The sequence below is a fragment of the Acomys russatus genome, chromosome 8 (genome assembly GCF_903995435.1).
Source record: "Acomys russatus chromosome 8, mAcoRus1.1, whole genome shotgun sequence".
NCBI lineage: Eukaryota > Metazoa > Chordata > Mammalia > Rodentia > Muridae > Acomys > Acomys russatus.
The window spans coordinates 67636654-67650781 of record NC_067144.1 but is presented as its reverse complement, the minus strand read 5'-3'; the positions used below and the strand labels follow the sequence as shown (position 1 = coordinate 67650781).

The window sequence follows — 14128 nt, the reverse complement described above, 5'->3', positions numbered from 1 at the left end:
CTTCACCAACTCTATGTCTGAAAAGGGGCTAATATCTAAAATATATGAAGAACTCAAGACATTAGACACCAACAAACCAAGTAATCCAATTAAAAAATGGTGTATGGATGTAAACAGATCATTCTTAACAGAGGAATATGAAATGGTAGAGAAGCACTTAAAATATGTTCAACATCATTAGTCATCAGGGAAATGCAAATCAAAATGACTCTAAGATTCCATCTTACACCCATCAGAATAAATAAGATAAATACATACAAGCAACAGCATATGCTGGTGAGAAAGCAAACATTCCTCTTTGTTGGTGAGAGTGCAAACTTGTACAACCACTCTTGAAATAAATCTGGCACTTTCTCAGGAAATTGGGAATAGCTCTACCCCAAGACCCAGCTATACCACTCCAGGGCATATACCCAATAGGAGATGTTCATGCAATAAGGGCATTTCCTCAACTATGTTCATTGTCATCAGCATACTCACATAAAGGGGCAACCACCATTCCTCGAGTGCTGCAAGCCTGTGCAACACTTGCCATTGTCAAAAAAGACATTGGCTTTGGTGCTTTGTGTTCATGATAAGTTCTTGGTTTTTTTGTTTTTTTTTTTTTTTTTTTTTTTTTTTTTTTTTTTGTTTGTTTGTTTGTTTGTTTGTCTGAGCTTACATGAGAGAAGGTCCTTGACATGAACTCCTTATTCTGGGTGTTTTGCATTAATGCCTCTTATACAATTCAACTATGGGGAATAAACCTTCTTGGTAACGTTTCTTCTTCTATAAAAGAAATAGATCTTTAAATTAATCATACTTAACACACTTAGTTGCATCACAGACAGAGCACCTAAAACTTTCTGAACCTTTAACCAATCTTCACCCTCCAAAAATAAAATGTCCTAGGCATCCTCTTCCCTTGCTCACTTTGCTTATGTATAGAAATAACGAGGTTGTTTTCTATTCACACAAAAGCAGTCAAAATTTACATATAGCTTCTGTACACGAATCTAGCAGTTTTTGAGGACACATTTGATGTTAAGTTTTAACATATTCTTATGCAGGACTGTTAACATTTTCTTTGTTGCTGCTCACTAACCAGGATTTAAAAATCCCAAGATGTCTTACAGTAGCCTTGGGCTAGTTTGTAAACAAGGTTCAAAAATATATTGGTGTGTATTCAAAAGCTGCAGGTTGTTCCTAATTTAGCTATAACAGTTCAGTTAGAATCTCTACGAAATTCTGAGACTGATCCACTAGGTTTATATGCTTCTTTTTTGTTGATTCTTTTCTGACAGGAAAGAAAGAGTAATTCTTATAAATGAACTTGGGACCTTTTCATTTTTGCAAAGAACCAAACTCCAGAGGAGGAGGTTAGAGACGTGCCTCAGTTGATAAACAGTTGTTTTGAAAGCATGCCTGTCTGGGTTATACCGCTGTGGAGCATGTTAAGAAAGCCAGTTGTCATGGTACCTCCTTCTCATCCCAGAGCTGAGGAAGTACAGACAGTTGGGTCTCTATGATTTGATGGCCAGCTATAACAGCCCAGTCTGTGAGCTTCCAGGAAATGAGAGACTTTGATTTTTAATCTTTTTTTGGAGGGGGTGTTCAAGATAGGGTTTCTATGTGTACTCCTGGGTGTCCTGGAATTCACTGTGTAAACCAGGCTGACCTCAAACTCAGAGATCTGCCTGCCTCTGGCTCCTGAGTGTTGGGATTAAAGGTATATGATTTTATTTTATTTTTTAAAAGAAAAAGAAAACATTTAAAAAGATAACAAATAAATGACTTCTGGGGTTGAACTCCGGCCTCCACAAATATTTTCTTTCTCTCTCTTCCACCTTCAAACCTTTTTCTTACCTTCAACATTTCCTGTCTTCTTCATTTACATACAGGTGAAGAAAGAGAGCTAAAGACCAAGGGGTAGGGAGAAGGAGAAGGATAGGAAGAGAGCACAGTTCTGAAGAACTCAAATTTTTGTACCCCATTCTCTTCTTGAATCTCACTCTGGCCAAAGCTGTACTCATTTTTTCTATTCTACATCTCACGTAACGTTATTTGGTCCAAGATAATGCTGAGCAGTGTTAGTGGGGAGGTCTAAAACATCTACGTCTTATCCCAAAGGATGAAATGCAATGTGATAGAGGAAGACATGTGTTTTATAGAAAAGATAGCCAACATCTTTAAAACACATAGAGCTTTTAACTCCCAGGAGTTTGAGAACAAAAGTCTGTTGCTAAGAAGTCCTATTGGTTATATCATCACCAAAAGTAATTATAAACACTACTGATTAAGTAGCAACTATTTTGTCCATATAAGTAAAATATAAGAAGTCATCACACACACACACACACACACACACACACACACACACACACACACACTACCCATCCTCCACACACACACACACCACACACAAATAAACATAGGTAAATTATTTCCTTTATTTTGTTAGGAAATTCTGAACATTTCTTGCATTAATGTTATTTATTTATGAGGTTTTTGAAAACAAAAAATATTGTATTTAATGTACGATAAACTTTAAAACAGTAAAATATGATGAAGATATTTCTGCCATGTCAAAAAGCAAAAGCAAAAAAAAAAAAAAGAAAAGAAAAAAGAAATAAGGAATGCTGAAACATCCAAATACCCAAACATATTTGTTTTAATTATATTCTCCAACAATTTCAAGAGGGATTGAAAATTGCATGCAATTATAGAGATATGTGAAATTTTGAATTATGATCAAAGAAAAATGAAAAATAAAAATATTTAAGCACAAAATGAATATTCTATGCATCTTTGGAAATACTTTTAATAAGAAAGGCGTGATGAAATTAAACTATGATTCCCCAAAGGCGTATTTTCAAAGACAGGGGCACTCTTTGTTGTGGTTTGCCACACCTGCTCTGGAACAATATAAAGCCTGAGAGCAGAGAGGGGCATTCTTTCTCCAGAACCTCACCTTCAGCATCACACCAAGTCCTAAATCCCAGACACAATGAGCTACTATTACGGCAACTACTATGGTGGCCTTGGCTATGGCCTTGGTGGCCTCGGTGGCCTGGGCTATGGCTATGGTTCCAACTATGGCCTTGGTGGCTATGGTGGCTATGGTGGCTATGGCTACTTCCGCCCCTCTTTCTATGGAAGATACTGGTCCTCTGGATTTTACTGAAAGAGTGGCCATCTGTGAAGAACTGTTTCCTCCAGAATCCATCACTAAAGTTGACTCTTCTCCCTCTTGTGGGATGTGGGCATGAATATTTGTATTTTCAGGGTTGTTCTTAGACATGCTATTTTAATAAATATTTTTGAACATTCTAAGCCTTGTTTTGCTTATGTTTCTACATCCAAACACAAGTTCATACACAATTTTGACATATTTGAGTGATATACTTCATTGCATTATATTATCCAAAATAATTATATATTTCAGTTAAAAAGGAAAATAAACTTTAAGGTAAAAATAGTATTTGTCCTGATGTGATCATTACTCAATTTATATGTTAATTGAAGCATGACATTTTACCTCATAAATATGTGTTGTTACTGGCCATTAGATACATTTCAATGCAACTAATATGCTCTCAGCTAGTAACTCCATTTCATATGATATAGTCTCATATGTTGCTTCAGGTGTGAATGAAGGACATCATTGTATTGACATATTTAGACATTCTTAATCCGTACAAATATTTTAACACTTTGTCTACTTAGTAAGTAAAGGAAACACATATCATGATACTGGTGTATTAGGGAATGAAAGATTTGGAGTACATTTGAGCATACAGAGAGTTATTTTATGAGCCTCAAGAGACAGAGAGGTTACTGGGTTATTGTTACAGTGTGCTGAGAGTCATTGGACAGGGCTCTGAATGACTGATCTCTATTCCTGCCCCCTCCTGTGTACGTCATGTGACCATATGGAGATGAGGAATTGACGATAATCTTTACTTACGATCAACATTTCTTACTTGTCGTTATTTGAACAGGTACCATGTTTCTTTTCAGGAACACTTTCCTTCATATACTATAAGTCCTGAGATTTGATTTTTCAATCAAGAGTCCTGCATATTTTCCCCAGAATTAGGGTAATATTGCTAAAATATTCCTATTTGGTACCCATTTTAATTTTAAGATGGATTGGAGACTCCTTTGGATCATTTCTTCCGATCTGAGACTGGTTACTAAGACACAGCTCCTGTTTTGGAACATTTTCACTGCTCCTAAATAACACTTACAACTGTATTTAATTGCCTATTCATTCATTTAGTTTCCTCGAGTTTTTAAACAGCAGATGATGTAGCCCAGGCTAGCCCATCTTTTTATTTTGCTGAGGCTAGACCTCTAGCACTCTGCTCTTGTGCTCACTCTTATGTATTCCATCGTGCCTGGCTCATGGTGTGACTTTCTTTATAAATTATTATTGTACTATGTGTAGCATAAGAGTCACTATTAGTACTAGGGAATTGTAAAAAGAGCTACAGTGATACATTCATGAATAAATAGGCTGTGACAACTTCTATGACAGAAAATGCGGAGTGAGCTGGGGCATGGCAGTCCCATCCACCTGAGATATGGGCCCTTCAGTAGGTTACGTCAGAATTATTCATATAAAATTGAATTTAACCTGACATGGAGGTTTAAATTGTAGATATTTTTTAGAAAATAATGTTTATAAAAGGATGTCAACAACTTTTGAAAGATGCTTGACATTGGCTTGGCATTTTCTTAACATCCAGGATTTATGGAGTTCTCATACTATAGTACAGAAAGTATATGTTTACGAATTTTAAACAAATAGAATTTTAGATAACTGCTGATGTGTTTATTTCAAAGCAACAGCAATAGAATGCTGAGAACACAAAAATAGTACAACTAAATTCTTACAGAAATAAGAAGGTATTATTCATTGAATAAAGAGGCTATTGATGTTTAAGTTCAATTTTGGATCACTGTACTTTACACACACACGCACACACACACACACACACACACATTCAGAATAACACATATTTTATGTTGTAACAATTTATTTTTTATTTTCCATTTTTCATAAACATTCATTAAAATAGTCTCTTAAAAACATTAACTTTTGGTATTTATGTTTCTAAATTATATGATAATAATTCATAATTATGACATATGTGCATGTTAGTAAATGCGTGGACACGATGTGTGATGATTAAATCAAGGTGAGTAGTTTTCCTACCTCTGTCATTAGTTGTCTCTTTGTGGTGAAATATTTCTACTTGAAAATATATCTGAAAATAAAATTAAATTTATATTAAATAATAATAAATTTTAGTTCTTGCATTGATCTGTCAAATATCTGAACTTACTCTTTGTATCTAACTGTGTATTGTCCTGGATTTAATCTTGAATTCTCTGTTCCAGCACCCTGCTCCTATTTCTTAAGGCACATTTTTTACTTAAAAATTATTTATTTATTATAATTTATTCATATTACATCCCGATTGTTATCCCCTCCTTCTTATCTTCCAGTTCCGACCTCCGTCCCTCCTTCACCCTATTTCCCTCCACTAGAACTCTGACAAGGGGGAGAGGGGGTTTATCACAGTGCATCAGGTCTCATTAGGGTAGCCTGCATCCCCTCCCTCTGTGTGCCCCCAAGGCTGCCCCGCTAAGGGGCAGTGATCAAATTCTAGGCATCAGAGTTCATGTCAAACTCAAAGTAAATAATTGAAAGCCAAATAAGAATGGCAGCATAAACTCTGAGACATGACAAAGGAGTCCCTAGTGAAACCCCGTGCCCAAGCATGGCTCAGAGAAGACAAAGAAGGAATACCTAGGGAAGACACTGTCTGAAAATGTCATGCAAGCAGATTATCTGAGTGCTGTGTCCTGGGGAATTCAGGCCGAGTTACACTTCCAGGGCTAATGAAAAGAAAATGCTGCTGCTACCATTACCATAAAAAATGAGAAATTGTTATGCATCTGAGTGTAATTTTAATTAGTGTTGTTTCAAACAGTTTGCCTCTACCAAAGTCCAGTGATTGTCAAATGAATACACCTTGTGCATACACGGCTGCTGGGTTTTTCTATACCTATATTTTGATGTAGTTTCTGCTTAAATATTAAGTCCTGTTTTTCCTTTGCATAGCTAATTATTCACTTCAGTTCTCAGTAAATGTATTTGTTTTGCTTGCATTCTCCTACTGGATCAAATTCTGAGGGAAACAATGTAAACAGAAGGCATTTGGTTTAGCTCATGGTTTCACAGTTCATGGTTGCTTGTTTCTGCATTTCTGGGCCCATTGGGAAGAAGACATTAGCAGAATAGGAGCTAAAGGACCCTTTTCATGGTAAGCTGCATACTGAGAAAAGGCAACAGACATAAAGGCACAGGCAAAATGTAACCCTTAGGGACATTCCTGCCCATGTAGCTTCTGTAACTAAGCTCTACTCATTACCTTCCATCAGCTCCCAACAAATATCACCAAATGATGACTCTGTTAAGTGACTAATCAATTCATGACCTTGGAGACTTCAGTGTCTGACTTTTCTTTGGCAGTAGTTTTTCCATGTGAAGAAGTATGTTTCTGTACTCTAGGCTCTTCTTAATGCAATGAAGTGGATCGCTAAGGTTAATCAACGTCATGCTAAGTGGGAAAAACTTAAAGAATCCTCACTAGGACAGAAAAAAAATATGGGCTCCCGCTTTCTCCAAACCTACTTAACATAGTATTTGAAGTCTGTACTAGAGAAATATGACATTAAAATGAAATAATAGATATACACACAGGAAGGGAAGTCAAGGTATCTTGTTTGGCAGATGGTATAACTATAAACTTCATACCAACTTCTGGCATTATAAATGCTAGCCATCAGAGAAGAGCATCCAGACCATTTTAACTGAATTTCTGTTTCACTCAACAAACAAACAAAAAAACCAAACTAAAACAAACATTAATAACAACATCAAACAAGTGATGTGTTTAGCAACAGAGTCTTATCAACTAGTTTTGGTTGAAAAGCCAAGAGAATAGTAGGGCTGTGTGTTGGTTAGAAGGGCCTAGGGGATCTCTCTCTCTCTGACCATAAAATGGTCTTAAGTTAATTTCAGTCATGTAAAGTGGATTAAAATGTGTTAGTGGTTAACCTTTAGACAGAAGAATGTATCATCATGAGGAAAACTTTTAAAGACAAAAATGAAGACACGATTGGCCAACCATGAACTAAAGACAAAGACTGTCAAATAAGAGAGCCTGAGTACTAAAATGTAAGATTAAAAAATGTATAGAAGCAAAAAGTTTAGAAGCCATAAATTCATGATACATTTATAACTACTAATAGCTTGTATTTTCAATAAGAAGCCAGCTTCTTGGGCAAGAAAATTAAACTAACCTCAAAGGATTGATGTCTTCCTGCATTTTGGAGCCATCATACATAAATATATAGTATATAGCATTGTTTTTCTCTAAAGACACACTTTCAAAGAGAACAAAGGGACACACGATTTGCCACACCTGCAGAGGCTAAGTGTAAAAAAGGCTCAGGCACAATAACTTGCATCCCAGAAAACTCACCTCAGCATTAAACACACCCTCTACCCCACTGCAAGGAACCAATACTACAGGAACTACTATGGTGGCCTTGGCTATGGCTGTGGTGGCTTCAGTGGCCCAAGCTATAGCTGTGGTTTAAGTTATGGCCTCAAAGGCTATGATGACTATGGCTACAGACACTCTTGCCCCTCATTCAATGGAGGACCCCTGCTCTCTGGATTTTTCTGAAAGTGTGACTGTGTTCAGAGGTGATCAGTTTTCTGATTTAGGATTCACCACTCCAGCTGTATATGCTCAATCTAGTCGGCTGTGTGCATAATGATTTTGCTATCCATTCTGTGGTGTTTCTTAGCATGCTACTCCAATACACATTTTGTGAACATTTTAAGTCATAATTAATTTGTACTGTGTGCAAAATACACTTCTTGGTCATAAATTAGACACATCTGATTGGCATGTTTCACTGAAACACATTCTTCTTTAAATTTTTTCTCATCTTGTCTTCTTTATCCAGTATCTCTGACTTGATATTTTATACAAAAATGAAATGTAAATACTCTTAATTCTAATGACTGCATCTAATCCTAATGAGTACAGATATGCTGTGTAATTTATATACAATGGATAACAGGTTTAAGGATACATCCAACCTGATTTTATAGTATGATCTCATAAAAATATTTTTACCATAGACTCCCTTTAAAATAGTTTATTTTATGAATTTTGCAATCAAGACCCATCCATCTCTTGTTGTACATTTTTTTAAGTGTGTCACTCATCAAGTGTCTTTTTATGAAACAAAGAGAAACTCATACAGAGTTTGGCTATAGACACTTGCCCTCAGATTCTTGCTTTTGTTTTTGTTTTTGCCCCACAGCAGTTTTATTCTATTTTGTTTGAAATAAATAGTGCAGAACTAATTGTTTTAGGACATGAGATTAAAAAGGTCAAGTAATCATAGGTCTTCATTTTTTATATCCATGAAGACACAGGCATCTAATGGTGGGGAAATCAAGAAGCAACTTCAGAAATATTCCAGAGAGCCATGCCAACTCAGACCCTAAGCAGCCCTGCAAAGACACTATTGCCATGGTAAGGGGCAGCTAGGGGTTCTTTAGACTTAGATAACAACATGATTACACTATTCCCCTCTTCCCCTCAACCTCCAAGCCCTGTCTAGAATACAGTTAGTGATTATCCTGATATTGTTAATGGTAGTTGTAGGTTCTCCTTCAAGAGCTGCTACTTTGCTGGCCCTTGGCAGTTGGCTGAGTTTCTCATATCAAGAATGAGTTCCTTCTTGTTAGTTCCAATTTGGAAGCCGTAGGTTCTTCATTTATGGAGGGATAGAAGTCTAGTAAGATGATTGCTCATGCTCAGATTGTCTTCACACTTTTAGGACTGAGCAGGTGATGGTCAGAATTTCAAGTCTTATTCTACTTTTATTAATGGAAACAGTTGACTGTAACCATTTTTTTAATGTCATTTTTTTCTAACTCAAGGTGAATATTATTAATGGTCTCTTAGCCCATTTAAATCATCAATAGGATGAATTGAAAATATTTTTCTAGATATCTGCATCAAACCCAAGACTGTTGATTAATAAGCTCTAGAATTTAGAATCTTGTAATGTATCTGTTAGCTTTTATTCAAGAAAATAACATCAAATATAATTTATTTTTTGCAGCATTAGTCATAGGAGTCTCCACTAATCTCCAATGATATTTACTACCTTGATACTAATGTGCGGATGATTGCGACTACCTTAATTTATATCTTTGTGAAATGATGAATCACTCTTAAAGCGAATATCATTAACTCAAGGCTAAGCTAGAACTCTGGTAACAATAACATAGAAACTATTTATATAGTGATAATCTGAATCAGAAAGATACTTTGAATAGAAAAACACTATGTACAGGAAGTAAATTATAATGTTTTAAACCTGCACTTGTTTATTTAGTTATGAAACATATTGAGCCTTGAATTCAGAATTATTTTAAATGACTAGCCAGAATATAATGATCCTGTAGGTAATGCTGCCTTGTTTTTCACAGTCACAGAAATTTTATAGGCAGGATTTTAGTTACTTTAGGCTTACAATCACTATCGAACACACTGGGAAGGAGAAATTATGTAGAACCAGTCTCTATGTGCACCTTGCTAACATTTAAGATATTGAACAAATTAGAGAACTGGCAAAGCAAGAGAGAAGGTAGAATTGTATTGATATGTAAAAACAAACAGAAAATGTTACACTATGGGGAAAAAAGACAAGTCTCTGGGTTGATTTTGAATCTGCAAACTGAGCAGTATATAGAATAAGTTAAATGATAAAATGTATGCTAAATATTCATTCTGTCAAACTGCCTTTTAAACATTTATGTTTATTCCCCTAGATCTGTGTTGATCTCATCTTCTTTTATCAGAAAACCTTATTTTCTGAGTGGGAAATGTTTTATACAGAGACTCATAATAGTCAAAGTGCCAAGTGTAAGTAAGTGTGAGTGCTCAGGTGAATCATATGCATTACCCTCTTTCCATCCAAGGCTCAGAGACACCAAGGAAGGCTTTGCTGAGAGGCTTTAAAGTCTGAGAGATAGGAGGAGACCAGTGGAATGCTCCTTTCTGGACATTCCATGACTGTCGCACTCATCGATTGATAGCAACTATGGCTACCTACATATGATGACCTACCTAAACTCAGTCCACTACATCTATTTTATGAGTAGGGGGGGACTCTGAGTCCCCACTATTGGTAGAAGAGACAATGAAATTCACAGGGGGATGAGTCACTCTCCTTCTGGAACATGGCTGCCAGCACGGTGTTTATTCCTCAGTCCATAAGCAATGAATGCACACAGTAAAGCACTAATTGGAGCCTTAGGATTATAAACCACAAGAAAAAATGGAGGCCATGAAGTTGCAAGAGCATTAGTCTGGGGGCACTATGGGAAGCTGGAGGGAGGTAATGATGGGTGAATATGATCAAATAGAAAATTTAGAAGATAAATATATTTTAAAATAATAATATTTTAATATGCATTATGGACAGTTGGAAACAGTATTATGTGAAGAGAAAATATATTTCAAAGAAAATCACTACAAGACAACAAAATGATACTGAAGAAATGCTAACTTTCTACAAGTGTATAGAAAACATTTGTAACTAGGGCAGTGTTTGGTTAAAAAAAAAAAAAAAAGTAAATGCTGAGGGTGGAGCATGAACTGCATCCAGGCGGCAGTAAATAATTTTACAAAGTAAAACAAAAGACAGGGTATGAACTTGTAACAAAATTCTAATTCATTATCAGACAAACAGGCCAGCCACATTCTGAATGAGCTGACCATGATACTTGGATGTGTGGTTGGTTGTTACAATGGCTTATGGCCAAGGTGGGCCATGCATTGGTTAAATGATTAGTAAGGAAAGATTCTTGATTGTAAGGGAAGCATGCAGAGGTCTGCATATTTTCACACCATTCTTTGACAAGACGTTATTCAAGACTTCCACGCACTCCCCTCCCAACCATCACTTTTCTGCCAAAAGTCTATAACAGCTCTTTTACATTGATATGATTATTGTAATTAATGTTAGTCTTAATAATGGTGATCTATTTTAAAACTCAGGTTACCAAGAAGAGACTTGATACCCTATGAGCATATACACGGGGAGGAAATCCCCCTCAGGAACAGTCATAGGGGAGGGGAATAACAGGAAAATGGGAGGAAGGGAAGAATGGGAAGATACAAGGGATGGGATAACCATTGAGATGTAACAAGAATAAATTAATAAAAAAATTTAAAAAAGAATGAAAAATAAAGATAAAGATACTTTCTAAAAAAAAAAAAAGAAAAAAATCATTTTGTATAATTTTTCTTTTATAAGACATTTCTAAATTTTTTTGCAAAAAAGTCTAATATTCAATGAATATGTTGCATCTAGAATGTGTCACAATAAGAATATAATTGTGGTTCCATTTCTTCAGAGTGTCTACCTGTCAGACCGTCTAGCTGGTTTAAAAGGTAAACAACACAACTCTAATTCTGGAGGAGTGGAGTGGGTTTAGAAGTGTAACAGTTTGTGGCTGGTATTTATGTACTAGAATGGGCACAGGAGTCCTCACAGAGAGCAGTGATGGGGCATTTTGAAGAGAAAATGAGAGTCAAAAGCAAGAGTAGAAGCATTTGAGTCAAAAGCATTTGAGTGGAATGGTTGTGTCACAGAAACCATTGTATAAAAGCCCTTAAAAACTGAGCTTGCGTCTGTTGCCGTATTTGTAGATAAGATGTGTCTATGTTTATCATAAAAGTGTGATAGACATACAGGCTGTTTCCAATTTCCAACTGTCATGAACAGAGTAGCAGTGGAAAGGAATGAGTGGGTATCTCTGAGGTACCATGTAGAATCTTTTGAATGTATGCCCGATTGCAGTTGGATCTATGATAAGTATACTATCTTTTTGTTGTCGATTTTGCTTTTTGTTTTTTCTTTATTTTGTATGTTTTGATTGTGTGTGTGTGTGTGTGTGTATGTGTGTGTGTTTTCTTTGGTTTTTTAAGAAGTGGGGGAAATTGGCTAGATATGGAGGGAAGGTCTGCTGGAAGGAGTTGAGGAGAAATAATATGATCAGAATATATTCTATAAAGTTTTGAACAAAAATTTTAATAAGGCTCAACCCATCAATATGTAACATACTGGTAAAGCCTCATGCTGAGCTCATGCTCTTCCTGAAAATGTACTTGTCTGTGATTTTAAACTAACCATATCCATGTATGGTTATTTTATAATGTTATCCCACTTGATTTGTTCATTCAAAGAAGGTTTGTCTTCAAGAAGAATCCAATTGGAGGGGAAATGGAGATGACATTGCAGTGGTAATAGTGCCAAGATCCTGGGATGAGTGAGTTTGATTTCCAACTCAGAGGTACAAATTACCAGAGAATGATATGACTGACTGTACAGTTTTAAAATATTCTAGTTTTAAGGATAAAAATAAAACTAAGTTCAAAGGAACAATGTCTTCTTTTATCTTAGAAGTATCTTTAAAATGTAAAATGTGGCTTAATGGTATTGCTTTTCAGCACAGATGTATTTTCAAAGAGAAGAGCATTCCTTTGTTGTGGTTCACCATGCCTGCACTGGATCACTATAAAAGCCCCAGCGCAGAAGGCGACATTCATTCTCCAGAACCTCACCTTCAGCATCACACCAAGTCCTAAATCCCAGACACAATGAGCTACTATTACGGCAACTACTATGGTGGCCTTGGCTATGGCCTTGGTGGCTTCAGTGGCCTGGGCAATGGCTATGGTTCCAACTATGGCCTTGGGGGCTATGGTGGCTACAGTGGCTATGGTAGCTACGGTGGCTATGGCGGCTATGGAGGCTATGGCTATTTCCGTCCCTCTTTCTACGGCAGATACTGGTCCTCTGGATTTTACTGAGAACATGGCCCTCTGCATCATCTATTCTGATCCAGAATCAGATTACTCAACCTGGACACTCATTGCACTGTGCTGAAGATTTCTCATTTCTTCATTTTGTGATATTTCTTGGCATGTTACTGCAATAAACATCTAGTGTGAGCATTTGCATATTGTATCATTGATGTTTTCCTGATTGATGTTTTTCATTCCAAATTTTGGTATATGGTATAAAGTACTTCTTTGGTAAAGGTGCCCTCCATTGTGAGATTGTAAGTGTATCAATTTATATATGAGCTTATCTAACTCTGCCAAGTAGTTCCCTCTTTCTATGTCAGAAAAGTTTAGCTATTTCTCTCTCTCATTCAGTATTCTGAAGAGCAAAACATACTTAGCCATCATTAATTCCTAAGAATTCATGAGCACTTGATCTACATGATATTTTCACGTAGTATCCATTATTAACTCAGTGTCTTATGAAAAGGAATACTTTGCCACATTCTTCTTTGAATGTGGTTACTGTGTGAGCACCTCCAGGATGCTCTGCACATATGCTGCTCAGTCTGTGTTTTGTGTGTCTCTCATACTCTTATGAAACAATTAGACAACTGGAAGACATGAAAATAGCTATTTGCCACTTAGCATCTCCATGAGAAAGGAAAACTGAAATCAATACAAAATATAAATTCAAAATATAAAAAATACCCGCACACAAACTTGAAATTATAATTTTAGAAAGTGATCTAATAATATTCATTTCCTTCATAGTAAATTCACAAGTGGAAACAAATTCAAAGATTGAGGTTTCTCACTAGTGAATTCTTTTAATAAGAAATAAGGGAAGGCATCCTATTGGGACTCTAAATGAGAGACGCATGGGAGAACAGCAAAATAAAAGGATCCAGAGGGTCCTAGAAATCTACAAGTAGAACAATATGATAGGCAGATTTGGGCCCAGGGGTCCCACTCAAACTAAGGCACCAGCCAAGGACAATACAGGAGGTAAACTTTAAACCCCTTCCCAGATCTAGCCAATGGTCAGAATATTCTCCACAGTTGAGTGGAGAGTGTGATACGACTTTCTCACGTACTCTGGTGCCTCACATTTGACCATGTCCCCTGGAGGGGGAGACCTGGTGGCACTCAGAGGAAGGACAGCAAGTAGCCAAGAAGAGACTTGATAC

The 14128-nt window shown here is 36.4% G+C and overlaps 2 protein-coding genes across 2 annotated transcripts; both read left to right on the top strand.

The window, feature by feature from the left end:
* Positions 1–2962: 2962 nt before the first annotated feature.
* LOC127192875 (keratin-associated protein 19-9b-like) lies at positions 2963–3277 on the top strand. The gene has a single exon (XM_051150224.1). It carries the CDS (start codon positions 2987–2989, stop codon positions 3161–3163), a length of 177 nt encoding a protein of 58 aa, XP_051006181.1. The 5' UTR covers positions 2963–2986; the 3' UTR covers positions 3164–3277.
* Positions 3278–12606: 9329 nt separating this feature from the next.
* Positions 12607–13236, top strand: LOC127192862 (keratin-associated protein 19-9b-like). Its single transcript, XM_051150212.1, has one exon. It carries the CDS (start codon positions 12753–12755, stop codon positions 12963–12965), a length of 213 nt encoding a protein of 70 aa, XP_051006169.1. The 5' UTR covers positions 12607–12752; the 3' UTR covers positions 12966–13236.
* The last annotated feature ends 892 nt before the right edge of the window (positions 13237–14128 follow it).

What these genes read in the sequence shown, in the direction of transcription:
- LOC127192875 (XM_051150224.1), top strand. Translation starts at nt 2,987, where the DNA reads ATGAGCTACTATTACGGCAACTACTATGGTGGCCTTGGCTATGGCCTT.
- LOC127192862 (XM_051150212.1), top strand. Translation starts at nt 12,753, where the DNA reads ATGAGCTACTATTACGGCAACTACTATGGTGGCCTTGGCTATGGCCTT.